The sequence below is a fragment of the Microtus oregoni genome, unplaced genomic scaffold (assembly GCF_018167655.1).
Source record: "Microtus oregoni isolate MIOR12 unplaced genomic scaffold, Mior012 000103F_ref0000194, whole genome shotgun sequence".
Taxonomy (NCBI): Eukaryota; Metazoa; Chordata; class Mammalia; order Rodentia; family Cricetidae; genus Microtus; species Microtus oregoni.
This window is the reverse complement of record NW_024544717.1, coordinates 2,060,102-2,086,581: the sequence shown is the minus strand read 5'-3', so window position 1 is coordinate 2,086,581 and position 26,480 is coordinate 2,060,102. Positions and strand designations below refer to the sequence as shown.

The 26,480-nt window shown below is 48.7% G+C and overlaps 1 protein-coding gene across 2 annotated transcripts; it reads left to right on the top strand.

Annotated features, from left to right (window-relative positions):
* Positions 1–11,563: 11,563 nt before the first annotated feature.
* LOC121443261 (caspase recruitment domain-containing protein 19) lies at positions 11,564–24,961 on the top strand. Of its 2 annotated transcripts, XM_041644954.1 has the most exons (6): positions 11,564–11,720; positions 19,060–19,202; positions 22,875–23,028; positions 24,269–24,328; positions 24,498–24,569; positions 24,672–24,961. In XM_041644954.1, the coding sequence occupies exons 1-6, from the start codon at positions 11,714–11,716 to the stop codon at positions 24,785–24,787; spliced, it is 552 nt and encodes a 183-aa protein (XP_041500888.1). In that variant the 5' UTR covers positions 11,564–11,713; the 3' UTR covers positions 24,788–24,961. The 2 variants fall into 2 exon arrangements, with proteins under 2 accessions (XP_041500888.1, XP_041500889.1); XM_041644955.1 differs by lacking the exon at positions 24,269–24,328.
* The last annotated feature ends 1,519 nt before the right edge of the window (positions 24,962–26,480 follow it).

Sequence of the window (26,480 nt, the reverse complement as noted above, 5' to 3'; positions counted from 1 at the left end):
TTCAGCAATACAGGTGGCCAGCACCTCATTCATGGCCTGCAAGCAGGGACCCCCTGGACTTTCATCTGTAAATTGTAGGTGGGAGAAATAAATGTGTTTTCTTTGCATAAAAACACAAAGGTGGGCATGGGAGTGGTTCAGTTGGCAGAATTCTTGTCTAGCATACAGAATCCCCTGCACCATATTAACCAGGTAGAGTGGAAAGAAGAGGATATGAGTTCAAGGCCATCCTCAACCACGTACTAAGTTCAAGGCTAGCCTGGGCTATAGGAGACCCTGTCTAAACTATAGAGCTGTGCAGTGGTGCCCACACGCCTTTAATCCTAGCACTCGGGAGGCAGAGGCAGGTGGATCTCTGTGAGTTCGAGGCCAATCTGGTCTACAGAGTGAGTTCCAGGACAGGGTCCAAAGCTACAAAGAAATTCTGTCTTGAAAAACTGAACCTCAAACTCGGTCTTCATAAACCTATCTTGTGTTCTTACTCCCTGGAGCTCTGAGCTTGTTGGAGACTCTTAATAGAGTCTGATGACTTAAGCACACTGAGCGCTGGTTACTTACAGGTCTGGGTTTGCTTCTGGCATTCAGGGAGAACCTTCTCCCTTTCATAGCCCCCTCCTTCAAGGTTCCTTATAGCCTGGAGACTGGTTTCCAAGGTAAGCTCCAGGTAGAGGCTGTGGTTGCCTTGAAAGTCACTTTTTTTCTGTCTACAGGCACTTGTACTTATGTGTACATATACATAATTTTAAAACAACTTTTTTTACATACTTGTGTCCTCCCACAGTTAGGGTTATGACCTGTCTCTAGCCATTGAGAAAAGTTAGTTTGTCCTGTGTCCTTCCTGTGTGTTTGAGCCATGAATAAGAACCTGAAGAAGTAGTCAAGAGGAAGCTGGAGCAGCTGTCCTTGCCTGCTAAAACCATGGTTATATTTTCTTACATAACAGTAATCATGTACCTGGTAGAAGTCACATTGTCCTTCTGATGAATGCCCCATAATTTACATTATATAAAATATATTTTCTACACACATTTATAATGTAAATTATGTATCCTGGCTAAAAAGACACCGGATGTTTGATATTCCCAGGTGTCACACACCTTTGTCCTGATGACCTCTTGTGCTGCAGATTTCCAGGGTTGGAATTCAAGCCAGCGGCATGTCAGATGGCAGACTCAGAAGTGCTCTCCCTGCTTTGCTGGTGGTAGAGAGCGGTGTTCTGAGGGTCCATCCTCAGTACATTCCAGGGTAGGGGTGTGTGGATTAGAAATGTTAGACAGAAAAATATACAAGAAGAAAGACAGGGACATGGGATAGAGTTGGTTAGGCAGCCCAGTGAATACCAAATCTGCCCACGTTTATGTTTCATCGGCTTTATACAGCCCAATCCAAAGAGGAGGGGAAGACAAAAGACTACCTTTCCAAAATGCAAGGTACAAACAAAGTGATTAGCTTCTCAAATACCCAAAGCATCAAGTAACCAGTTAGGTCAAAACATCCTGTTAGTAACCCTGAGGGAGGAGGAATAGGCCTGAACTCTGACCTTTTGTCAAGGTGGAAGGAATCTACGTGTGGGTTCCCACACTCAGCTTCAGGCTGGGTCTGCCTCGCTCCAATGGATCTGGACATTGGTCAGAAACAGCCCAGCTTTTCCCAGAACTTCGTCCACCAACCTGGACTTGGACAGCAAACGACTCTGGGTTCGACTAAGTTCCAATCCCTGTTTCCTGGTAGTAATCAGGATGGCAGAGGTTGGACACCCCTGCAATTGGGTGCATAAAATTTTTTTAAAGATTTAATTTTTTTAAATGTGTATGAGTATTTTGTCTGTATGTGAATGGACCATATGTGTGCCTGGTGCCCACAGAAACCAGAAGAGGGCAGTGGATCTCCCTGGAGTGGCACTTAAAAGAGTTGTGAACTATGTGGGTGCCAGGAACTGAACCCAGGTTCCCTGCAAGAGCAGCAGGTGCTTTAAGGCCCCAGCCTCTTTTTATTTTTTTTAGTTGAAGGCATTTTTTTCACTAATTTGGCTCACTTGCCTTGCTCAAATCCTCCTGCCTCAGTTTCGCAAATGACTGGGATGATAGTCATAAGTCATCAGGGACTTTACTATTTGATTTTTAGTTTGTTTTTGAGATGGGGTCTTACTGCCTTGCCCTGCTGGCCTCCAGTTTGTGTGTTTGAGAGACTGCCCTGCTTCAGACTACCAACTAGCTGGTACCATCCTCACTGTGTGACAACAGAGCTAGCCCAGCTCCCCACCTTTTAAAGTTTGTTTGTTTGCTTATTTATTTATTTTTGAGGCTGGGTTTCCTGAAGCTCAGGAATCCCTGAACTGAAGTTGACCCTGAACTGCTGATCTTCCTGTCTCTATCTTCTGAGTGCTACACTAGTTCATGTATTGCTAGGGATCAAAGCCAGGGTCTCACTAGGTAGATGCTCTACTAATAAGCCATCTCCTCAGCTCTCTGCTTCCCTTTTAAGGCTGAAAAATATTCCATTGTCTGGATGAACTTTTTTGTTTGTTTTGTTTTTGAGACAGTTTCTCTGTGTAGCTTTGTAGCCTGTCCTGGAAATCACTCTGTACACCAGGCTGGCCTTGAACTCACAGAGATCCGCCTGCCTATGCCTCCTGAGGGCTGGGATTAAAGGCGTGGGCCACCACTGCCCAGCCTGGATAAGCTGCTTTTATTTGCTGGTTACCTGTGAATGGCATCAGCCTCTGCTACTATATGAAATCCGCTCATGGATCTTGCATGTTGGAGAAGGCTGCTTATTGGTTCCCGGCCACCCGGCTAGCTTAGACCCAAAATAATCACACAGAAACTGTATTAATTAAATCACTGCTTGGCCTTTTAGCTCTAGCTTCTTTTTTTTTTTTTTTTTTTTTTTTTTTGGTTTTTTCGAGACAGGGTTTCTCTGTGGTTTTGGAGCCTGTCCTGGAACTAGCTCTTGTAGACCAGACTGGTCTCGAACTCACAGAGATCCGCCTGCCTCTGCCTCCCTAGTGCTGGGATTAAAGGCGTGCGCCACCACCGCCCGGCTAGCTCTAGCTTCTTATTGGCTGACTCATCACTGCTTGGCCTATTAGCTCTTATTGGCTGAGTGTTATATTAATTTAATCCATTTCTGTTCATCTGTATATCGCCACGTGGCTGTGGCTTATCTTGTAAAGTTCCCAGTGTCTATCTCCAGCAGCTCCATGGCTTCTCTCTGACTCTGCCCTTCTTTCTCCCCACCTAGCTCTGTTCCCCTATAGCTCTGCTATAGGCCGAAAGCAGTTTCTTTATTCATTAATGGTAATCACAGCACACATAGGGCAATCCCACATCACTTGCATGTACTGTAGAACACTTCCCCAGTTATCCTGCAGTGCCCTCACTTCAGCCAGCTCTGTGCTCTGATGTAGCCCAGTGGGAGAGCACACGTGAGTCTACACAAGGTCCCGTGTTTGTCAGCACCATGTGTGCATGCATGCACAAGATGACAATTGTTTATCTTTGCTGGCTAGTGCGTGTATAAACTGACAAGATGACCGCTCCATGGTATGGTTAAAGAGAAGATTTTTATTGTAAATATGACAGAAAACAGAGGCATCTGGAAGAGTCTAAAGCAGACCTGGCCAGTGCTATCTGTGAGACAGGAGAATAGAGGAAACAGTGAGAGAAGACAGAACGGAGTAAGAGAGTGTGCACACATTGTGAGAAATAGCAGGATTATAAGGAAAATGAGGGGTTGGGAGGGAAGCCCATGAGCTGGATGAGGTTTAGGGTAGGGGAGGAGATGAGAAGGGTTAGGATGCTAGCTAGCACGGACTTTGGCGTGTGGAACAGGTACTTGTGATACTGAGGGAGCCTGGAAGCCAGCATGAGCTTTGATATGCTGATAGGAAGCACAGATAGCCATAACTCCCTTCTGCCAGAGGTAAGGGAAATGACTCCTTTTGGTAGATGGGAACTAGTTTCACACGTTCTTGAGGGATGCTGGCTTTTACCTAAGCATCAGAAATTCTATAGTTCAGGTTGAGCTCATTGGGCTTCCTTTTGCAGTCTGGGGAACTTGAGTTTTCTTTGGAACAACCATTGAAGCTTTTTGTTAATGAGAAGTGGTGATGTAGTCTCTTCTGTACCAGCTTCTCAGCTGAAATTAGGATGTTGTTGGGGCCCAGGAGTCAAAGGTTGGTGGGGGGAGGGGATTCAGGCCATGGTAGGGGACATCTGTCAGAAGTATCTCATTTGCTGACCCAACCTGAAGAGGCAGGGAGCAGTCTCATAGGCTTTACAAAGGCTTTCAGCAAGTTCAGGGCGTGTCAGTTCATACCTGGGGCTAACATGTTGCAGACCATTTTGGAGCAGCCTTTAGGTCACAATGGATTCCTGGATGGTGTCTGTCAGCTGAGTGGAAATTTTCTGGGACAGATATACACTAGGGACTGAAGGTAAAGTTCAGGAGTTTAGGGGGAAATCTTTATTTTGGGTGTGTACTGTGGTCCCAATAGTTGGGGGTATGGAAGGGTCCCAAGACTGGGGGAAGGGAAGAGCCCACCCTCAGGGATAGGCAGTGGGTGGGAAAGCTTAGGCTGTTGATGACAGGAGTACTTACCTGGAGTCAGTTTCACCTGTGACAAGTGGATCTCCAAGTCGCGACTCCCTGAAGCTTATATGAGCTTTTTCATGTCTATGAAAAGATAAAAGTTTTAGATGTATTAGCATGAGCACTGTCTGCAATCTGCACTGAAGTCCTCACTGTAGAAAAAGCAGTTGACAGTGTCTATAAACAGCTGGAGTAGACTCACACCTTTGAGTCAGCAGAAGCTTGAAGACCCAAAAGGATATAGTTCTGTGTTAAAAACATAAACACTGTCCTCCAAACAGGGCTGGATATATGTTTGCAGCACTGTGGGAGGACTTTTAAGTCTACATTTAGAAAACCACCAAAGGAAATTTAAAAATGTGAGCCTGTGATGATAATAGTAGCAAGAGCTTTAACCAAGGCTAGATTAATAACTCATCAGAACTACATTGATAAATATGTTAAACTGTGAACTTTTGAGGCCTTAATATCATGTATCATCTTTAATTCTCTTTTTTTCCACATACCTTAATTTGCTTCCTTAGATCCTCACAATTTACATAAATTTTAAACCTTTTTTTTTCCACTCAATCATTTACCACAGAGTCATAGGTAGTTGGTTACTGAGAGCAGTCATTGAAAAGCAAGTTCCTTTTGTAAGAAGAATTCTTAAGATGAGCCTCTCCGCCGATGCAAATAATTCCCATCAGACCAAATTAGACTGAATAAAAGATACCCATGTTTAATGCAGCGCTCCCAGGCGGCCAGGAAAAGCATGGCAAGGGGAAGAGAGCAGGGATGACCACGCAAAGCCTAGAGACCACGTGTGCCTTTTCTGGGCAGCGGCCTAAATAGCCTGTGGGGGTGGTCCACTGCTTGGTGGGCTTTCCTGGAGGTGGAGTCCTGACCAAGGCAACTCCCAGGGGGAGGGGGCTTCCAAAGATGGATGCTGAGTATTACACCTTTAAATAAAAGAATAGTAAAGAAACAGTTTTTTAATTAGTGAAAGCAGCATAATCGCTTGAGTTTTCACATGGAAACCCATTTTGTGCAACTCTTTTTCGGTGTGAAGCATGTCAGCAAGGTAAACCTGTCAGTGAGTCTGCCTTGCTCAGAAGGGGACCTACTAGTAACTCTAGAAAAAGCAAGGCCTGAATTTTACATATGAGATGGACAAGGCAGCTGCAGCCTTGCGGGAAGAAGCTATCTGGCTCAGGTCTGCTTGCTGCTGCTAACCTGATAAAGCTGTATCTTTCCCAGGTGCTATCAGCACCATCACAGAGATTTGAGGAGGTAAATTTGAGTAGGGAGTAGAATCCAAATGGTCTCTGTATCCTTTTAATGTCAGAGACTTGCCCTCTACCTGGAAAGCCATGGGGTCCTCCATTGTAATCACGCTGACCCTGGGACACAGGTCATCAGTCTTGGGATGTCACACAAAACATTAAGCCTTCTGCTTACACACAGAGCAGAATCGGTTTTCAGCCTCCAGATCCAGAAGGTCTGAGAGATTTTTCTCTGGAGGAGGAACTTGGGAAAACTGGCCTACATTGGTAAGGCAGAGTAGGGCAGTAAACCCAACGTGTCCACAGTTTGGCAGGGCCCTTGCAGCAGACGAGGCATGGGACAGTTCTTCGCCCAGTGGTCAGCATTACCACAATTGAAGTAAATTCCAGGTGGAGTCCATTGCTGCCCATCTATGAAGACAGCCTCAGCTGCTGCCACCAAAAGCTGGTACTTTTGTGCAGTGCACAATGCCTGTCTGCACTCTATGCGCTACCATACAGTTGCCGAGCTTCGGGCAAGGGCCTGGAGGTTGAAACACACAAACACACACAGACCTCCAGTCACTGGTAAGAAGCCCTCTGTTCAATAGCACCATGGAGGCTTATATACCCAACAGTCAGGTGGGCCAACAGGTGAAAGCCTTATCCTCAGATCCTCAAGGCCAAGGCAACACGTGCTTGTGAAGCAGAGCTGGTAAACAACTTTGACACAGCCTTTAGTAAAGATCGCTAGCAGGAAAGAGCAGCTGGAGGACTGGTTCCAACACTTTTGTCTATCAGGAAAAGTCTTCTTCAGTAAACACTTTCAATGCCATATTCATCGCATCTCTCTAGGGGTTTGAGAAGGACAATGGTCTAATCAGTATACCTGGTTTTAAACAAACTTCTTTGTTCTTAGTTCCCTTCTTCAGGCTTAAGTTTCACACCACAAATCCTGGAAATGAGAGTATTTAGAGAACTAGACAAAATCAAGAGAAGGAGTGTGAGAGAAGCAGCTGAGACCCCTATTGGGAATAGTTTACTTTTTGGCTGTTTAAAACACATACTGACAGGGCTGGAGAGATGGCTCAGTGGTTAAGAGCATTGCCTGCTCTTCCAAAGGTCCTGAGTTCAATTCCCAGCAACCACATGGTGGCTCACAACCATCTATAATAAAGTATGGTGCCCTCTTCTGGTCTTCGGTATACACACAGATAGACTATTGTATACATAATAAATAATAAATAAATATTTAAAAAAAATAAAATAAAACACATACTGTCTTTTCCTGTGCTGTTATGTTTTTGTTCTCCTCCTTGTCACAGAGTCAGGTGACCTACCTGACCCAGGACAGAGATTTTGGAGGAAACCTTGAAACAAGCATGCTGGGGTCTGGAGAGAAAGGGCCATAGTCCAACTTTTTATAGAGTAGAACAACATAAAACAAAATTTTAGTATTATCTACACCCCAAAGACATCTGAATCTCTTAGAACTGAATTTAACAATCAGATGGTCTCTCCATCTGTGGAACAAAGAAGGCTTAGAGATAAGAGATTTTTGAGAGTGGAGAGCAAATAAAATTTAGAGATAAGGGACTTTGGGATCATTTGTTTGCATAGAAGTTGTTACAGTCTGTGAGAATTTGGAAATCTAGTGTGCCATCTTTGGCCACTGGGCTGTACTGAGGCCAAGTCATTTGCAGTAAAACAGCGAGACTTAATGGCATCTCCGAGTTCAAGGAGGAAAATTGATTAGAGAAGGCAGTGGATATTCTGAATGGGAAGAGCCCATGGTTAGAGACAGGACCCGGCTGAGAATGGAACAAGCAGGAAAAAAGACATCTTTTAGAAAAGAGTGAAGGGAAGGTGGGAAAGGTTGAGCGGGGAAAGGGTCATGAACAGGAACACTGCTAGAGGAGGAATCCAACATCTTAAGAAACCCAGGAGGACATAGTAAAACTGCCCATTGTCCCTGGGGGACTTAAACAGCAGGCTCCAGTGGGAAGTTTATAGGGACAGAGACAGCTCAGGCAGCTCCTAGAGGGAGATGAAGAGAAACAAGTGGCTAGCCCTGGTTAGAGACAAGAGAAAGTTCCAGGAGGGAACTGAGAGGCCAAGCTAGAGAGGAGGCAGCCAAGAGCAGAGTGAGCTCCAGGAGTGAGCTGAAAATGTGGGGAGGAGGATCACGGATAGAAGAGAGGAGAGTAATTCCAATCTGAGATGTCCTCAAGCGAATCAGGAGACTTGTCAGAGAGAAAAATCTCAAATCACAAAGGAGAGGCTTCCCCTTCTATATGATGGGTACCATTAGCGTGAGACTGGGGCAACTTCTGTAGCAGTGGTAGGTCCCAGGAGCCAACTGAGACAGAGCAGGTGACTCCAAGTGACACTCAAGCACCAGCAAAGAGAAGGTGGAGGGAAGAAGCAGCCGAAGAGACAGACTCTGATATCTGGAGCTGATTATGATAGGTGGTAGAAGGCAGCGGGAACAAACAATCCATTCCTCGGGAGAGTTAAATCAGCTGCTTGGTTCAGTTAGGAGAGGCCCAGTTCCTCATCCCCACCCCACCCCACCCCTGTGGTGTCTGATCACCCTGGCCTGCCCTCAGCATCTCCTGGGCCCCTGGCAAGAGTCTTCCTGCTGGACGGCTCAGTGGAGGACAGAGTGAGAGGCAGCAAGCTTTCCTTCATTGCAAAGCCATTCCTCATAACCCACAAATCCCCTACTCCACTAATTCACAGATGGATTAATCCATTCGAGAGGGCAGAGCCCTAATCACCCCCTGGCAGTCCAATCTGGTCACACCTCATTGTGTGAATTAATCTGCATGAGTTTGAGCCGTGAAATGCAAACCCTAGCAGTTGCTTTAGCCAGAGTCTCCCCTACACTTTGCATGTTTGTGTGTATACATGTTTGAGGATGTACATGAGTTTGTGGGTGCATGTGAAGACTAAAATCTGCATTCAGATTACAGGCATATGCTGCCATTCCCGGGTTTTTTTTTTTTTTGTTGGTTTGTTTGTTTGTTTTGTTTTGTTTTTCAAGACAGGGTTTCTCTGTAGCTTTGGAGCTTGTCCTGGAACTAGCTCTTGTAGACCAGGCTGGCCTCGAACTCACAGATCCACCTGTCTCTGCCTTCCAGAGTGCTGGGATTAAAGGTGTGCACCACCACCGTCCGGCCCTATTTCCAGCTTTTTATATGCATGCTGTGGCTCTGAACTCAGGTCCTCTTGCCGTGGGACAGGCTGACTAATCCCATCTCCCCAGCCCCATTCCTTCCCTTACTCCAGATGATGCCTTTCTTTTTATCTTAATTTTTGAGAGAGCCTCACCTATCCCAGGCTAACCTTGAACTATGTAGCCAAGAACAACTTTGAATTTCTGATCTACCTGCCTGCCCCCTGAGTACTGGGATTACAGGTGTGCACTGCCATGCCTACTTTATTTGGTGCTGGAGATCTAACCCAGGGCTCCATGTGTGCTAGGCAAGCAAGCACTCTACCAACTGAGCCTCAGCCTCTTGGTATCTGCCAAGCCTCCACAGTCTCCTCCTGTAAACCCCATACAAATCTTACTGTATTCAGACCAGAGTTATCTTCTGCAGCTGGCTTTTATTCTTTCCGTCTACAGCAATGGTCCTGAGTAAGTCTGGACTCACTGGCTGTGACTCTAGCCAGCTCTGGCTTTCCTTTGGCTGTCTCAAAGAAAAAGGACTTCCAGCTGCTTGGCAGGAGGTCCGGTGTAACATCAGCTGGCACCCTAGAGTCTGCATAGACTTTCCACACTCACATATCTTAAGTCCACAGGTCCTGCCAGTGGGAGAGCAGCAGTCTGTGCCCATCTCCCCCTCCCTACCTTCAGGATGAGGTGGGAGTACCCAGGGCCCATCCCTGATTGAGGGAGTGCCTTGCACCTTGTGTAGATCCTGGTGTGGACATCAGGTGTGGTTGGTAGCCCCTTGTATGGCTATAGCTGTCCTGTCATAGACTAAGGCCTTCTTTCCCTGCACGCTTGGGGTAGCAGGGCCTCCTGTTGGTGTCATTGGATCAAATGTCATACAAACTCTCAAGTGCCAACGAGCAAGAAGCCTGCAGTTGGAAGGCCACATCAGGCTGCTAGACCTAGGGTGGGGGACTCTGCGCTAGGCCTCAGCTTCCCTCATGGGATCTAGGGAGGTTGGGTGCGCAGGAGAAGATGTAAAGGCGGAAGGCTGGCCTTCCCGATGGTGAGTCTGGCAAGGGATGCCTAAAAATGGGTGGCACAGGGAGCCCTCAGTCCCACCCCACTACTATAGCAGTGATATATGTGGAATAATTGGGTCAATCTGTACCCAGAGGCCCTTCAGAATGGTCCCAATGTGGTCCTAGCGGGGCTCTGGCAGGACGTAGCCCGGATCTGGCCCAGGCACATGTGTAGGTCAGGTGCACACTATCTCCTGGAACAAGGTCTGTCCATGCTGTCTGTCCGTCTGCCTGCACAGACTGGTGCTGAGGAGCTCTCCAAATACCTGGGGAATCTGAGCTAACCTCATTTTCTGCAGTGTTTAGCATGGGGCAGGAGTGTAGCGACCACTACCACTGGGTCCAAGAGTTTGAAATTCCCAGCGACCTTGCAAGTCAATTTCCAGATGCCTTTTGAACCTCCCATTCCCAAGATGAGAGTTTACAACCCTGGGGAGAACTGAGACCGAAGAGGGCTCAGGGACCCAGGGATTCCTGGGCTGTCCCGGCAGTGTGTCCAGACCTGGGGCCTTCAGCAGTCCTGGTCTGGTTCCAACGTCTCAAGTTCTGGCTCTAAAATGTGCTGCGGTAGCAGCACCAGCAGAGACAGGTAAACTGGTGCCTGCAGCCATTGCCATTGCCGGCTGTGAGGGTCTTGCCTCTCCCACAGACCTACATTTCCTAGCTGGGCCTGGGCCTGGGGACTTTTTGTGGTGAGCACCAGAGCTGGAAGGGCCAGGCCTACCTACAACAGAAGGGAAATAAGTGGGAGGTTGAAAGATTTGCCTGAGGCCGCGTGTTTTTAATTACGAGAACTGAGGCTCAGTCAAGCTAAATAACTTCCCTAACTAGGCTGCAATGCCAGACACTTGTCCCCTTTCGTAAATAGGGGACTTGATAAAAGGATGTTCCACCAAGCTCACTGTGAAGTCTCAATTCCTGGGTGCCAATGAACGCTCACCGGCCTTTTTTTTTTTTCCAGTCCTGACCTGCTCTGTGACTTTGGGTAATTCACGTCTCTTTTTGAAGACTCAGTTTCTTTATCCGGGAGATGTGGTGGGGTGGCCAGGGCGCAGCTGCGGAAAACTGAGCCTCCGAGAAGCACACACCTACCTCTTAACCTCCTAGAGCAGCCGGGTCCGTTCCGGAGGAGGGGCGGAGCTTAACGAAGGGGCGCGGACCCCAGGAGCTATTGGAGAGGCCGTGCGTGGGGCGGGGCTTGAGGTCTCTGATCCTGACAGGGACCTGAGCCGGACTGGGCTCCTCTGCCCGATTACTTAAACTGGAGGGGGCGGGGCTCCGGTCACCGCTTCTGCCTAAACTTCTCATGGGCGGGGCTCACTGGGGCGCGCAGTTCGGAACACCCGGGGGAAGCCTGAGTCTAAGATGACAGGGGGCGGGTTTCGGTGAGGGGCGTGGTTTATAGTAGAGTCCCGGTTCCGCCCACTGCTAACGCAGCCCCAGAGCTCGGCACGGAGAAGGGGCGTGGCTAGTTGGATGGAAGGGCTTGAGACTGGAGACGTTGTCGCCGTAGCTGGGCGGGGCCTAGAGGGTAGAGGCCGGACTTAAGGCCCGGCCTGCAGCGGCGGTCACCGGAGCCGTCGGGCCGGGCGGCGGACAGCCGAGGACCGTGGGGCGGCGCCGTGTCCTCCGCCATGACAGGTGGGCGCAGGGCCAGGCGGGCGACGGGAGCCGAGTGACCTTGGTGTTAGCTGGCACGGACGACTCGGGCGTAGCGGCACGCGGTGGCGGGGTGTCCCGGGCTCTGAGCGGCGGGCCGGGGGCTCCGGGGGTGTCGGGTGCGGAGTGGGGGGCCGTCGTGGGCGGAGGAAACAGAGCAGCAGGTGAGCGCCCGCAGGGTGCACGGCACCGGCTGCACCTGCAGAGCAGGGCGGTGTCCCGGGCCGGGCTGGGTCTGAGAGAGGGAAACGGTGCTCACCGCCAGTCTGCTGAGACTCTAGAGCGGTCGGCAACGGCACTCACCCCCACGGAGGCGGGACCGGCTCTGCGCTCCAGGGCAGCTTGTGGTACCAGTGAGACGCCCGTGCTTCCCGCTTGCTCGTGAGACTCCTGCTACGTCCCTTACTCTAGATGGTTCTAGTGAATTCGGAGCAAGCAATTTGCTCCGGGGACTCACCCACTTTATTTCTGATCCCAGCCAGACACAGTGACATTGCTGTGCTGAGTTTTGCCTGTAAAAGAATGCCGTGGGGATGAGTCAGCGAGGGACCCCCCTCTGGCAGAGAGCCCGGGAATGTGGTGGCTCCCAGATGCCGCACTTTTGTTCCTGGGAGTCTCACTCTTATGCTTCTTGTAGCAGAGGTCACCTGGGATGGCCCAGGGAGTCAGGGTAGCCCCAGAAGTACCCAAGGCTCTCTAAATTGGAGTCAGAATTGGTGATGCCCAAAAATAAGACCTTATTTGCTGGAACCTGATGACTTCGTAAACAGACTAGAGGAAACCCCAACTACCACGCTCTCCTTTGTCATCACTCCGTGCCCTTTTTGTTTGGGACTGCAAGTTCTGAGCACTATCTATGTATAGAGCCCTGCTTGTGTCCCTATACACACTCTTATTCAGAATGTCTATGTGGAGACATAAGGAATATTAAACCTGTTTAGGGATGGAGAGATGAAATCTCAGGCTGGGTAAGTGCCCCCAGACCACTCTGCTGGTCAGTGGTAGGAGCAGAATGGGGGGCCTGGTCTCAGCATTCATGCTGGGCCCTGCCCTGCCTCTGGTTTTCCAGATCCTCTAGTAAGTTCATTAGGATGTGTGGGACAGATCTCAGCTGTGTTGGTCTCCAAGGGCCCACTGCACAGATAGGGTACCGGTAGAAAATGAGGCATCCCACCTCTAGGAGAACAGGTGGGACTGCGGTAGAGGATGGGGTGTCTTTTAGCTGGGAGGACACAGCCAGCCTGTGGCCGATGGCAATGACAAACACTTTTTCTCTTTTCCATCTACTTGATGGCTTTTTGACACCTCATCGCCCTTCCTTTTTCTGGTGGGAGGTGGAGACTGTAAGACAGAAGCCTGAGAGGATTGGATGGGCAGCTCTGGGGCCACAGATCCATTGTTCTGTGGTCCTAGTGCACCTGCTGGGGGCCTACCATACAAATTAATCTTTGCATCCTCTCTCTCTCTCTCTCTCTCTCTCTCTCTCTCTCTCTGTGTGTGTGTGTGTGTGTGTGTTGATGGCTATAGAACACTGAGAGTTGTGTCTGCACAAAATAGATAGTCACCCATGCAGTGATGACACGAGCTTCTGAAAGAGATTCAGGGGAAGTTGATGCCCAAGTTGTAGACCCCAGGAGAGTGAATTCCCAGAAGGGGGTTAAATATGCTGGGCATGAATCAACCAGGTTTTCTCAGCCTACTGCCTGGGTCCTGACTCTGTGGTTGTGAGCTGCAGACAAGAAGGCTTTGGGACCCCTATGGCAGAGTAAGGGCTTGTGGGGCCCGCAGCTTCAGGATCCCAAATGCCAGAGTAAGGATTTCGGTCTGAGCTGCAGAAGTTCAAGATGATGTGAAGGGCCATACTCGTGGTACCAGCTGGCAGGGAGGGGAAGTACAGGCAAAGGCTCATGGATTCTGCACAGAGCGGTCCATCTGCTTTCATCTAGTAAAGGCATTCCAGGCCTTGTTTACAGGGGCCTGGTATCCAGGCAGAGCCTTGCCGAGTCTCCGTGATACCCAGTGGCTGCCTATATGTGGTTGCATGCATAGTTTACAAGAGCCGCAGGAAACACAGGAAATGCCTTGCTCTGGTGCATCTGGCTTCAACCCTTGGGCTGGGCCACCCATGGCAGGTGACTCAGGGCTCCTGTGACTCATGACTTGTGGGCAGCAGAGTCCCATCTTGGCTAACTAGCGGCTCTCAGGGTGGGAGGAGGCCGCTATGAGGCTCTGGCCTCTATCTACCGGTAGACCGCGCCTTTGGACCTTGGACTGGAGCCCATTCATTCCAGAACTCTTCTGTGAGTGCCTACTGTGTGTTCAGCCCTGTACACGTTGGCACAGTGTGGGGACAGCAGACCCCTGAATTCAAAGTGATCCATATGTTAGTGACAGAACAGAATGTACCAGGGGTGTCTACAGGCAGCCCCAGCGTGGCTGTGTCACCTCCGTGCTAACTGCAGTTTTGTAAGTTTACCACGCCTTCATTTCCCTATCTGAGAGGGTGGAAGTTGTAGAGCCAGTGGGAGGATGGAGGTTATAAGTAGGTGTAAATAGGACCAGAAAATGCCTGGCCTGTAGATTGTTTTTTGAGTCAGCTCAGTGTTCATCTGAACTCGTTAATGAGATGCTGCAGGCGTTGGAGCCAGCCTACCTAAGGCACCTGGTAATATGGCAAGTTACTGGGTGTCCCTGGGCTGTTGGTAAGTCTGTCTTCTACACAGATTTCAGGGGCTCTACCAATATTCCCAGTCCTCAGCAGCCATGATGGCGTGGTGCTGATGGCCGCAGAGAGGGGATGGAATGGCTGATGACTGGGCCTTGGGGGAGCAATGACTATCAACCAGGACAACCCTAGCCCTAGCCTCTGAGAGCAGGCTCCTGGGCTGAGGATGTCCTTGGTGAAGGCAGCCCCCACTGTTACACTGTGAACCCCTGGAAAATACCCCCAAGTTCCTGGCATAGGGTGGGCATGCTCTTAGGCTATTCCCACCTGGGTAGAAAGGACACCCCCACAAGCCACTAGGGATGGGAGGGTGCAGGAGTCAGAAGACAGACCAGCCAGAGGAAGGAGCAGGGGACCAGAGGTGTGAGAGAATATCCTCTGGGCTCCTTCTCAATGCATTCCTACTCAGGGTTGCTCTGCTTTCCATGACTCCCCCTCCTGCCCCAATTTTTCCATAAACATCAACAATGGAAATTTTCAAATAAGTTTTCTTAATAGACTTTACTTGTTAGTTGAATTTATTTTGAGCCAAAGCCTCTCTTTGTTGTTCAGGCTGCCACACCCTTTCTCGTAGCTAGGACTGCAAGTGTATACTGCCTGGGTGCATACTGTCTGTGTGTATACTGTCTGGGTGCATGCTGCCTGGGTGTATACTGTCTGTGTGTATACTTCCTGGTGCATGCTGCTTGGGTGTATATTGTCTGTGTATATACTGTCTGGGTGCATACTGCCTGGGTGCATACTGCCTGGGTGTATACTCTCTGTGTGTATACTGTCTGGGTGCATATTGCCTGGGTGCATACTGCCTGGGTGTATACTGCCTGTGTGTATACTTCCTGTGTGTATACTGCCTGGGCCTATAGTGCCTGGGTGTATACTGCCTGGCCTTTTCGGGGGGACAGTTGACTGAAGATTGAGCAGATAGTGCAGAGATTGAGGAAAATGACTCCCCTTCCATCCTTCATATCATTACCATTTTCTATCATTTTGTTATTGTTAGCCGAAGCCCAGAATCTGCACTAGCATCTTCTCCTTGTGTTGGACGTTCAGTGGGCTTTGACAAATGCTTTATGCCATTATACAGAATAGTTTCACTGCCTAACCCTCCCCTGTGCCCTGCTTACTCATCCCTCCCTTCCTCCTCATGCCTGGCAACCCCTGATTTTATTGTCTCCTTGGTATTGCTTTTTCTGTAGTGTGGTGTAATTAGAACAATAAGGCTTTTTCAGACGGGCTCTTTCACTCAATGACGTGTGTTTAAGGCCCCTCCACATCTTTTCATGTCTCTAGTTTATTCTTTCCAGTACTGAGGCCCAAACCCAGGAGCTTGTGCATGCTAGGAAAGATACCACTGAAATGTATCTTTAAAATTTTTATTTTGACACAGGGCTTCACTAAGTTGGATAGACTTTGGTTTTGTTGATTTTTCTCTTTTAAAAATGTTCTTGAGGAGCCGGGCGATGGTGGCGCACGCCTTTAATCCCAGCACTCGGGAAGCAGAGGCAGGCGGATCTCTGTGAGTTCGAGACCAGCCTGGTCTACAGAGCTAGTTCCAGGACAGGCTCCAAAGCCACAGGGAAACCCTGTCTCGAAAAACCAAAAAAAAAAAAAAAAAATGTTCTTGAGGTTGTCTTCACTCTAATTGGCTATTCCCTTCTTTCTGTTAGCTCTGTTTGACTTGTCTAGTTGTTCTAGTCCCTTCCTCCTTCCCTTCCAATTTAGTTGTCTTTTTTCTTTTTTAAAGTTGGTGAGGTGTAATGGTTAGCCATTAATGCTAACTTTTTTTTTTAGACGAGGTTTCACTATGCAGTATGTAACTCCATTTAGCCCAGACTCTACATAGATCAAGGTGGCCCTCAAACCCATAGAAATCAACATGATTCTGCCTCCAGAGTGGTAGGATTAAAGCATATGCCACACCTGACCCAAGCTCTCTCTTTGTAAACTGTGTGAATTTATTTATGGCTGTTGCTTCTCCCTCTCAGAGGTATGCTTGCTCCATTACTTAGGTCTTGGTGTGTTTCTCATTTGACTCAGGTTGCTTCCAATGTATTTTGTGGTTTCATTTTTGTTGGAGAAGGGCTGCTTGTTGGTTCCCAAATGATCACACAGAAACTGTATTAATTTAATCATTGCTTGGCCCATTAGTTCTAGCTTCTTATTGGCTAACTCTTATATTAATTTAACCAATTTCTGTTAATCTGTATATCACCACGTGGCTGTGGCTTATTGGGTAAAGTTCCCAGCGTCTACCTCTAGTGGCTCCATAGCTTCTCTCTAACTCTGCCTTCCTCCTCCCATGCTATAGGCCAAGCCATTTTCTTTATTCATTAACCAATAAAAGCAACACATAGACAGAAGGACCTCCCTCACCACATTTTGACCTGTTATTTCAGTGGTTCTCAATCTGTGGGTTGTGACCCCTTTGAGGGTTGAATGATCCTTTCACAGATGTCACCTGAGACCATCAGAAAGCACAGATATCTATATTACTATTCATAACAGTAGCAAAATTACAATTATGAAGTAGCAGTGAAAATAATTTTATGGTTGGGGTCTCCACAATATGAGGACCTGTATCAAAAGGGTCACAGCATTAGGAAGGTTGAGAACAACTGTATTAATTCCTACAGATTTGTAAACTCTGATTGTATCAATTTTTAGCTTCATGTCATGTGATCTGAAAAGAGCCTTCAGTTGAAATGCTTTTAAATATTTTGAGACTTATTTGTGGCTTAAGATCTGTATGTTTTGTGATCGAGAGTATGTTCCATGTGCCCTTGGGAAAAGTGTGTTTTTTTTATTACTGGGTAGTGTTTTCTGCGTATGACTTTTAGGTACAGTTTAGATACTGTTCAAGCCTTCCATTTCCTTATTGATCTTTTATCTAGTTGTCTGGTCTGTTGTTTAAAGTGGTATATGAACATCTTTAAATATCATAGAGTTGTCTGTTTCTCCCTTCAGTTCCATCAATATTTCCCCATTGGGGCTCTGATACTTGGTGCAGGTGTGTTTATAGTTGTTACATATTCTTGATGACTTAACCTTTAATCCACATATGCTGTTTGCCCTTTAATCCCTTGCACCAATTTTGACTTAAAGTCTATTTAGTCTAATTCTAATCCAACCACCGTGTTCTGGTCTGGTTTATGTTTACAATCAAGTGTGTTCAACCTGCTGCCTGTGACCACATGTGGCTGGCTGAGGACAGCTGTGACTGTAGCCAACACAAAACTGCAAGCTGACTTCACACTAGGAAATTGCTCTTGAGCATGATGTTTGTAGATGACAACTTCCCATGTTGAAGTGTCAAAGGGTTGGACACGCCTAGGTGGGCTGTCTTTTTCCTCACTTTACTTTCAACCTGTTTGTGTCTTTAGGTCTTCAGTGAGCGTCTTGTCGGTATTTAGTTGGAGCATTTTTTTTAATATTTATTTATTTATTATGTATACAGCATTCCTTCCATGTATGCGTGCAGGCCAGAAGAGGGCACCAGACCCCATTACAGATGGTTGTGAGCCACCATGTGGTTGCTGGGAATTGAACTCAGGACCTTTGGAAGAGCAGGCAATGCTCTTAACCTCTGAGCGCCCCCCCCTTTTTTTTTTTTTTTTTTGGTTTTTCGAGACAGGGTTTCTCTGTAGATACGGAGCCTGTCCTGGAACTAGCTCTTGTAGACCAGGCTGGCCTTGAACTCACAAAGATCCGCCTGTCTCTGCCTCTCGAGAGCTGGGATTAAAGGCATGCGTCACCACCGCCCGGCTTGGAGCATTTTTTTTAAGTATATGTCACATTTTATTTTTCCAAGGAGTTTTCTTTCTTCTGTCTTCACAAAGCTGCTTCTTTACACAAAGAATGGGGTGTAGCACCAGCAGGTCTAAATCGTAGTGGGGGTATTTAGTCCTTGCAGGCTTCGTGAGATCGATTCCCAACCACCTTGCTATGAATAGCACAGCCCACGCAGTAATGCAGCTTGACACAGAGTTTGGGAAGCACACAGGCGTCAAAGTTTCAGATTAGCATCTGACAGCAGTGGCCTCTACAATATTCTGGTTTCAAATGACGAGCTTCTTAATGGCCTTGTCCTTGGACATGCACCGGGTCCAGTTCATGCAGCAAATTGACCGCACATGGCCACAACTCTTTTTGGCATGACTGCTGTTTCTTCTTCTTTTGGTAACCTTGGAGCCAAGACCAGAAAGAGTGGAGCATATGTTTTTAAGGCCATTCTGCCAATCTTTGCCTTTTGATTAGAGAGTTTATCCTATTTACATTTAAAGTAATTGCTGAGAATGAAAGATTTGTCTCTGCTATCTGTATTTTGTAGGCCTTTTAGCTTTTACAGCCCTTGTTTCTACCTTTGCTGACTCCTTTTGTGTTTAGTCAATATTTTGTGGTAACATTTTGATTTATTTTATGTGTATTCTGTAGATTTCTTCGTTGTGGTTAACATGAGAGAGAATTGTAGCTGCACCCTCCAGAGAGACTGCTGCCCTTCCAGCAAGTGTGGGCCTCCTGTGGTCAGCACCAAGGATGCCGTATTTGGTGCCTCTTAAGGCTGCGCTGGCTCACCCATGCTATCCATATGTGTTCCAGATCAGACCTACTGTGACCGGCTGGTACAAGACACACCTTTCTTGACCGGACAGGGTCGCCTGAGCGAGCAACAAGTGGACAGGATCATCCTCCAGCTGAACCGCTACTACCCACAAATCCTTACCAACAAAGAGGCGGAAAAGGTGCTGAGGGGTGAGCGGGGCCGGGTAACCACCTGGGCATGCCCCCTCTGTAACAGGTCTCTCTCTCCCTCTAGTCAGGGCTCAAATAACGACACAGAGACTTTTGTTAATTATGAAAGCTCGGCCTTAGCTTAGGTTTGTTCTTAACCACCTCTATAACTTAACCCATTTCTATTAATCTGCATGCTGTCGTGTGCTTGTAGCTTTTTCCTCTCCTGCACCTCCTGCTTTCTGTGTCTGACTGGCCACTCCCCCTTTCTTCTTCCCAGAGCTCTCTCTGTCCACAAGTCCCACCTATACCTCCTGCCCAGCTATTGGACATTTAACTTTTTTAAAAACCAGTCACAGTGACACACCTTAACACAGTATAATCAGATATCTTGCAACACTCCTCTCTGAGCTGGGAGAAGCTGGCATAGGCCTTGAATTGTTTTAGTGTAGCAAGAGGCTACTCGTTTGTTTCCCAGCCGCCCTGCAGCTCAGACCCGAAATAATCACACAGAAACTATATTATTTAAAACACTGCTTGCGGGGGCTGGAGAGATGGCTCAGTGGTTAAGAGCATTGCCTGCTCTTCCAAAGGTCCTGAGTTCAATTCCCGGCAACCACATGGTGGCTCACAACCATCTGTAATGAGGTCTGGTGCCTTCTTCTGGCCTGCAGACATACATGCAGACAGAATATTGTATACATAATAAATAAACATTTAAAAAAATTAAAAAAAATAAAACACTGCTTGGCCAATGACTCTAGTGTATTTCTGGCTAACTCATATCTTAAATTAACCCATCTCCATTAGTCTGTGTATTGCCACGAGGCTGTGGCTTACTGGGTAAATTTCTAACGTCTGTCTCCCATGGGGCTACATGGCGGTGTCTTCCTTGACTCTGCCTTCTTTCTCCCAGCATTCAGTTTAGTCCTGTCCTCCCCCACCCCCACCTAGCTCTACTCTGAATTATAATGGGAAGCCAGTTTCTTTATTCATTAACCAATAAAAGCAACACATAGACAGAAGGACCTCCCATACCATCTCAGGAATGGGAGTCACAGCTGCACTTGGTCAGCTGCAAGTGGCCTCCTGTCATCAGATCTGATGCTGATGCCTCAGTTTCTCCAGATGGTCCTGTGGTAGCTGGCCCTTCCAGAATTATGAGAAGGTTTGCAGGAGGTGATACACAGTCTCTTAGAGTTGCTCTTGCTATGATAAACACCATGACCAAAAGCAATTTTGGGATGAAAGGGTTTATTTGGCTTATGCTTCCACATCCATAGCTGAAGGAAGTTAGAACAGGAACCCAAACAGCGCAGGATCCTGGAGGCAAGAGCTGATGCAGAGGCCCTGGAGGGATGCTGATTACTGACTTGCTTTTCATGCCTTGCTCAGTCTGTTTTCTTATAGAACCCAGGACCACCTGCCCAGGGATGGCACCACCCACAATGGGCAGGGGCCTTCCCCCATCATTGCTCCACAGGCTTATCTTACAGCCCAATCTTATGGAAGTATTTTCTCAGTTAGGGTTCCCTCCTCTCAGATGACTCTACTGTGTCAGGTTGACATAAAATTAGAACACACAACAACATAATAATAGAAGGAAGGCAGAGGAAGGAGGGATCGGAAGTCTGGATGTGGAATTGGGCAGATAGCTCGGTTGGTAAAATGCTTTCTGTGTGAACACAAGGACTTGAGTTTGGATCTCGAACCTGTAAGTGCAGCAGACACAGAGACATAGAGCCCAGGGGCTTGCTGGCTAACCAGTTTAGTCAAATTGTGAACTCCAGGTTCAATGAGAGATGCTGTCTCAAAATAGTCAGGTGCAGAGCCATTGAGGAAAGCATCCTGATATCAACCTCTGGCCTCTGCATGCACCATGGGTAGGCACCTAACCCACAAGCACATAAACACATACTTGCGCACACACACACCACATGTGTACTCACACACAGAGACACAAACACACTCATCCACACCCACCCACACCTCACATACACACATACACCCCTATACCATATACACACATACCGACACACCCCACACATGTGTAGACACACAGACACACCACATACACATCCCACACACATGTAGACACACACACAAACATGTAGTGATATTTCATTTGTATTTTAATAAATAAAGCTTGCCTGAAGATCAGAGAGTAAAACAGATGTACTGATCAGCTTTACAGACCAGGCAGTGTTGACACACACCTTTAATACAATAGCCACACTAGTTTGCTATAGAAATCAGGCAGTGCATGCCTTTAATCCCAGCACTAGAGAGGAATATAAAGCAGGAGGAGACAGCTCTCAGACACAGTCTCATTCTGAAATTCCTGGAGGCAGGATCGCCATTTTGAACTAGGTAAAGGTAAGAGCCAGTGGTTGGCTGCTTTGCTTTTCTGACCTTCAGGTTAAATTCCAATATATCTCTCTGAGTTTTTATCAATTGTGCATCACAGACACACACAGATTACACACACACACACACCACACACACACCAGAAGTCTGGACCTACTGGTACCCTGGAACCACACCGTGGCTTTTCCAGAGGGTCAAAGTATGAAAAGACTCACTGTCTTTTGCTGGTCAGTCTTCCTTGCATTTGTAAGGCCAAAAGGCCCAGCCTGTGATAGGTGGGCAGGGGAAGCTGACCTCATCCCGCAGCCAGGCTTGGCCTGCCTACTCAGCAGGCTTGAGGGAGACTGGTCCCATTGGGAGCTTCAGCATCTGTGGAAGAAGCATGCTATCCACTTGGCTCAGAGACTGGAATGTGACCTGGTTCCCCTGAGCCAGGTGAATAGCACACTCTCTCTGGGTCATCTCTGCTTCTCACCCACAGCCCTACAAATAGTTGAAGTCATCACGCCATTTGGCAGAAGGGACTACTGAGGCCTGAGAGACAGCACAGACACCATGACTGTTCTGCCGGAGATAGCACTTTAGATGCAGTCCCCGGGCTTTGTGTCAACTTAGACACTTAGTGTGAACCACCCAGTGATTTTAAAAAGTGACAGGCTCAAATTCATCTCATTGTTGCAATAAGAAATGCATAAACTTCAGATGCTTATACCTCAAAGGGGGAACTCGCTTCTCAGAGGCCCTACTGCTCCCCTTATCTCTGGTCAGTTTTCAGCTGTAGCCATCAGGGGGCAGCACAGACCACAGGCTCCCGTTTCTGGACTCAGTGCCAAGTGGTCTGTCTACTGACCTTCACAACCTCATCAGAAGAAACTGTTGTTTTCTCAACTGACTTTTGAAATACTAGACACTTGTTCCCACAGTCTGAAAAGTAAGAGCAACTGTCACGGATGCCGCCATTCGTTCTCTGTAACCACCCACCACGGGGGATTATTTTCTTTTTATGAAAACTGCGTCTCAGGGGGTTGAAGTGACTCACTGAGGCCACATGGGAAGGATCTACACCGAGTGTCATTTCTTAGGGTGATGTCCCCCACACCCTGCTTCCTTGGTGACCTCTCCCAGCCTGTAGCCCTAGAGACACAAGGATTAACCGAGACTTAGCCGGTTAATTAACTAACTACTCCAGTGTTGGGTGCCACACAGGTGGTGTGAGAGATTGAGAGCATTCTGAGGTCTGTGGTACTGAGGCTGGGGTTCCGAGGGGACCACCTCACAGCTGCCCCCCTTCAGCCCACCTTTTCTTCTGCCCCCAGTTCCGGAACCCCAAGGCATCTCTGCGTGTGCGGCTCTGTGACCTTCTGAGCCACCTGCAGCAGCGTGGGGAGCGGCACTGCCAGGAATTCTACCGAGCACTGTACATCCATGCCCAGCCCCTGCACAGCAACCTGCCCAGCCGCCACACTCTTCGTAAGTCCCTCCCCCCACATCCCTACCTGCAGCACCTCACACTGACCAGGGAGGGCGCCAACTGCGAGCTGCATGGTGGTCCTCAGGGCCCATCTGAGTCTGCAGCAGCTCAACCTGGGCTTCTTTTCCCTCTCCATTCCTCCTCAGAGACCACCTAGGGAGGTGGATATCAGTCTGTCTCTCCCTCTGTCCTTTCTCCCTCTCTCTTTCCCCTCCCCCGTACCAGTTTTCATACAGAAGCCAGTGCTCCATGTATCCTGTCTGACCCCCTTGTTTACCATGTCTGTGTCTTCATTTCTCAGTTCATAGCAGCTTCCTTCTCACAGCCCTGTGCTGCCCCTTGGTCATCCCAACGGGGAGTTACCAAGCCTGCGTAGACCCCAAGGCTGTGTCTACCTTTTGTATTCACCGGTCTGCTCATGTGGGGTTTCTGTAGGGCATCCTTGGGTATAGGTGTGGGTGGTTGGTGAGAGACAGTGTGATCTCAGAGCTCTAGGTGACAGGTAGGTCCCAAAGGTCTGGGATCACTGGAGCTGCTAGGACCTGGAATAAGGCCAGGGGACCTGAAAGGAGGCTCTGCTGCTCCAGACAGACAGATGAGGTGACTCTGCCCATGCACTCAGCTGGGACCCTGGGCTGGTGTTTTTGATCCCGAGGAGTCTTCCCCAGACCTCACATGGCACAGTGGGAACAGTTGAGGACAGACTGAATTGGCTTTCTCCCCCATCTCTACAAAAACTGCTTCCCTGGGCTTTATTTAGAACCCAGCTGGATCCAAGCCATGTCCCTACTGGAAATGAAGCACTTTCTGGTCCGTGGGTGCCCCAGGGTCTCTGTGGCATGTCATCTGTCTGCTAACCCCGTGGGGAAGTCTAGGGAAAAGCTCTGGCCTCCTCTGCCTGCCATGACAGTCCCTATGATGCTAGCAGGTGGCTCTTGATAGTGGATATTTGTCCTGCATTTGATGATGTGTGGCCAAAAGGACACAGTAGCCTACTCCACACCTATGATATCCTAGAAACTAGACCAAAGGAAACCCAAATTTATGCAGTGTTCTCTGGAGAGCTGATCTCTCTATGTGACCAACTGGGCCTGCCCAGGGCACTAGGTACAGTGGCCATGAAGAAACGTGTGAGCCCAGCACCTTCAGGAGGCAGAGGCGCCGCCTTGGGCTTCCCTGGGGACAACCCCGCTCTCAGCTCAGCCCTCTACTAATCATGCTCTGTAATTTTGTTTCCAGAAAACTCAGATTGCAGAGAGCTGGACTGGGGCAGCGAGAGCCGTGAGCTGAGTGACAGGGGTAACGCCCCCGCCACCTCCTTTTCTTTCCCTTTTCCCTCAGGGCTCTGTCTGTGTCCCAGGGGCTTCTCCATCCCACATCGGGTTCTATTCCTGGCTTTCTGTTGGGGGACAGCCCCCCTGTAGTCCTCAGTCACTGCTACAGGCCATTCACACTCCTTTCTCCCCAGGACCCATGAGCTTCCTGGCAGGCCTAGGCCTGGCGGCAGGCCTGGCCCTCCTCCTCTACTGCTGCCCTCCAGGTGAGTGCAGGCCCCCAACGCTCTAAGCAGACTGTGGGAATTGGAATTGGACAGTGACCAATGGCTGGTCCTTGGATTATCATTTCTCCCTTTGTCTTCTAGACCCCAAAGTGCTTCCTGGGACCCGTCGCATCCTTGCCTTCTCACCCGTCATCATTGACAGGCATGTCAGCCGCTACCTGTTGGCCTTCCTGGCAGATGATCTCGGAGGGTTTTAACGAACCCAGACCTTGGGCCTTACCTGCTGCTTAACCAAAGAATCCCCTGGCCACCCACTGTGGGATCTGCACTTCTTTTTCTAAATACTTATTTTTCATTATTTATAATTTCTATGAGAACACATCACCTTCACTCTACAAGGTGCTTAACATGAAATGTTACGTCTCTGCCTATCCCATGTCCTCTTCTTGAGCTGGTTTTGTGTGTGTGTGTTAATATTCTAACAGGGGCTGTTCACCTAGGACTGACCCAGATGCTCCTGGCTTTGAGTCCAGCCTTGGCCCAGTGCCTCCTCCAGGTTCTCCCCCATCCCTCCCTCTTCGGATATCCCTCTCCTCCATCATCTACACATTGGAGATGTCCCACACCATCCCTACCCCTTTACCACATAGGCCCCCTGCTAGGCCCCTCCCAGCACAGGCCCCTCCTGTGCTGTCTCTTAGCCTTCCTGGTTCTTCCTGCCTGGATACCCTTGGTGACCCCATCACTGTTTTTTTGCCATCTAGCCCACAGGGGATGGGGAGAATAGCAGTCCCTCTCTGTTGCTGACTGGATCCCTGGGATAGCAGTAGTGACAAGAGCCCAAGCGTGTCAGCACTCAGAAACACCATTTCCCTCGAAAGCCTCACAGTGTGGACCATTCTCCTCACTTTCCCCTAAGGAGGTGAGCCACTGGCTGCTGCAGCCCGGCCAGGATGAAGGGAGATGGGCAGTAGGTCGGGGCTGAGATCAGTCCACCCTGTTCTTTCCTGTGTCTGAGGAAGCCTCATTGGCTTACCTTCCCCAGAGCTCCTGTCCTCTGCCTGGTGATCACTGTCTAGCCACCCTGACCTGAAAAGGAAAGCCCTAATGGAGCCGAGCCCTGGAGCCCAGATCTGTCCAATATCCAGTGTGGGGATGGGGTCGGTACTGCCACAGACTGGCTGGGTGTGGCTGGAGACCGACCGGGCCCCAGCTGTGTGTGACGCTGTAGGAAGCACAGTCCTTGTCACTGACCTACCGGAGCCACCCTGCCCAGGCGGGAGGACATCCAGTTCATAGAACCTTCTAGATCCCTTAGAGATGAAGAAAAGGCATGGTACATTTGAGGTCCTCAGCACAGGTCTCCAGCCACAGCCAGCCCACCTGAGACCACGTGTCATTAGGCAGAACTGCACACGTCTGGTGGGAGGGGTGGCTGTATACTCAGGGGCAGGTACCATGACTCCTCCCATCCTTCCTTCCATGAGGGAAGCCAACAGTCAACAAGCCAGCTGATCTTTTGTGAGCAGGCTCAGCCAAACTACTGAAGATGGTGGCACTTTGGCACAGAAGACAGTCCTGTACAGCAACATACGTACAAACTTACATACATGTTCACAGCACATACATGTTCATAGTACATCCATACTCATGCTGTGTACATGTTCACTCACATATATGCTGTATGCACAGATACACAGGTCCATTTGCATGCATACTCTACACATGCAAGGCACCAGACACGGGATATGAGTCAGGACATTTACTGCGCCCGGGGCCGGGTGCCTGAAGGGTTTGTTATTAAGCGGCTCCCAGCCAGTTCCTCCCAAACAGGCTTTTTTGAGGAAACAACATTGTCAACTCACAGAGTCATCATGAGTCTGTGTTTTCAGGAGTCACTGAGTTTCCAGAGTTACACGTGCTAGGTTGTGGAAGTTACCCAGGCAGTTG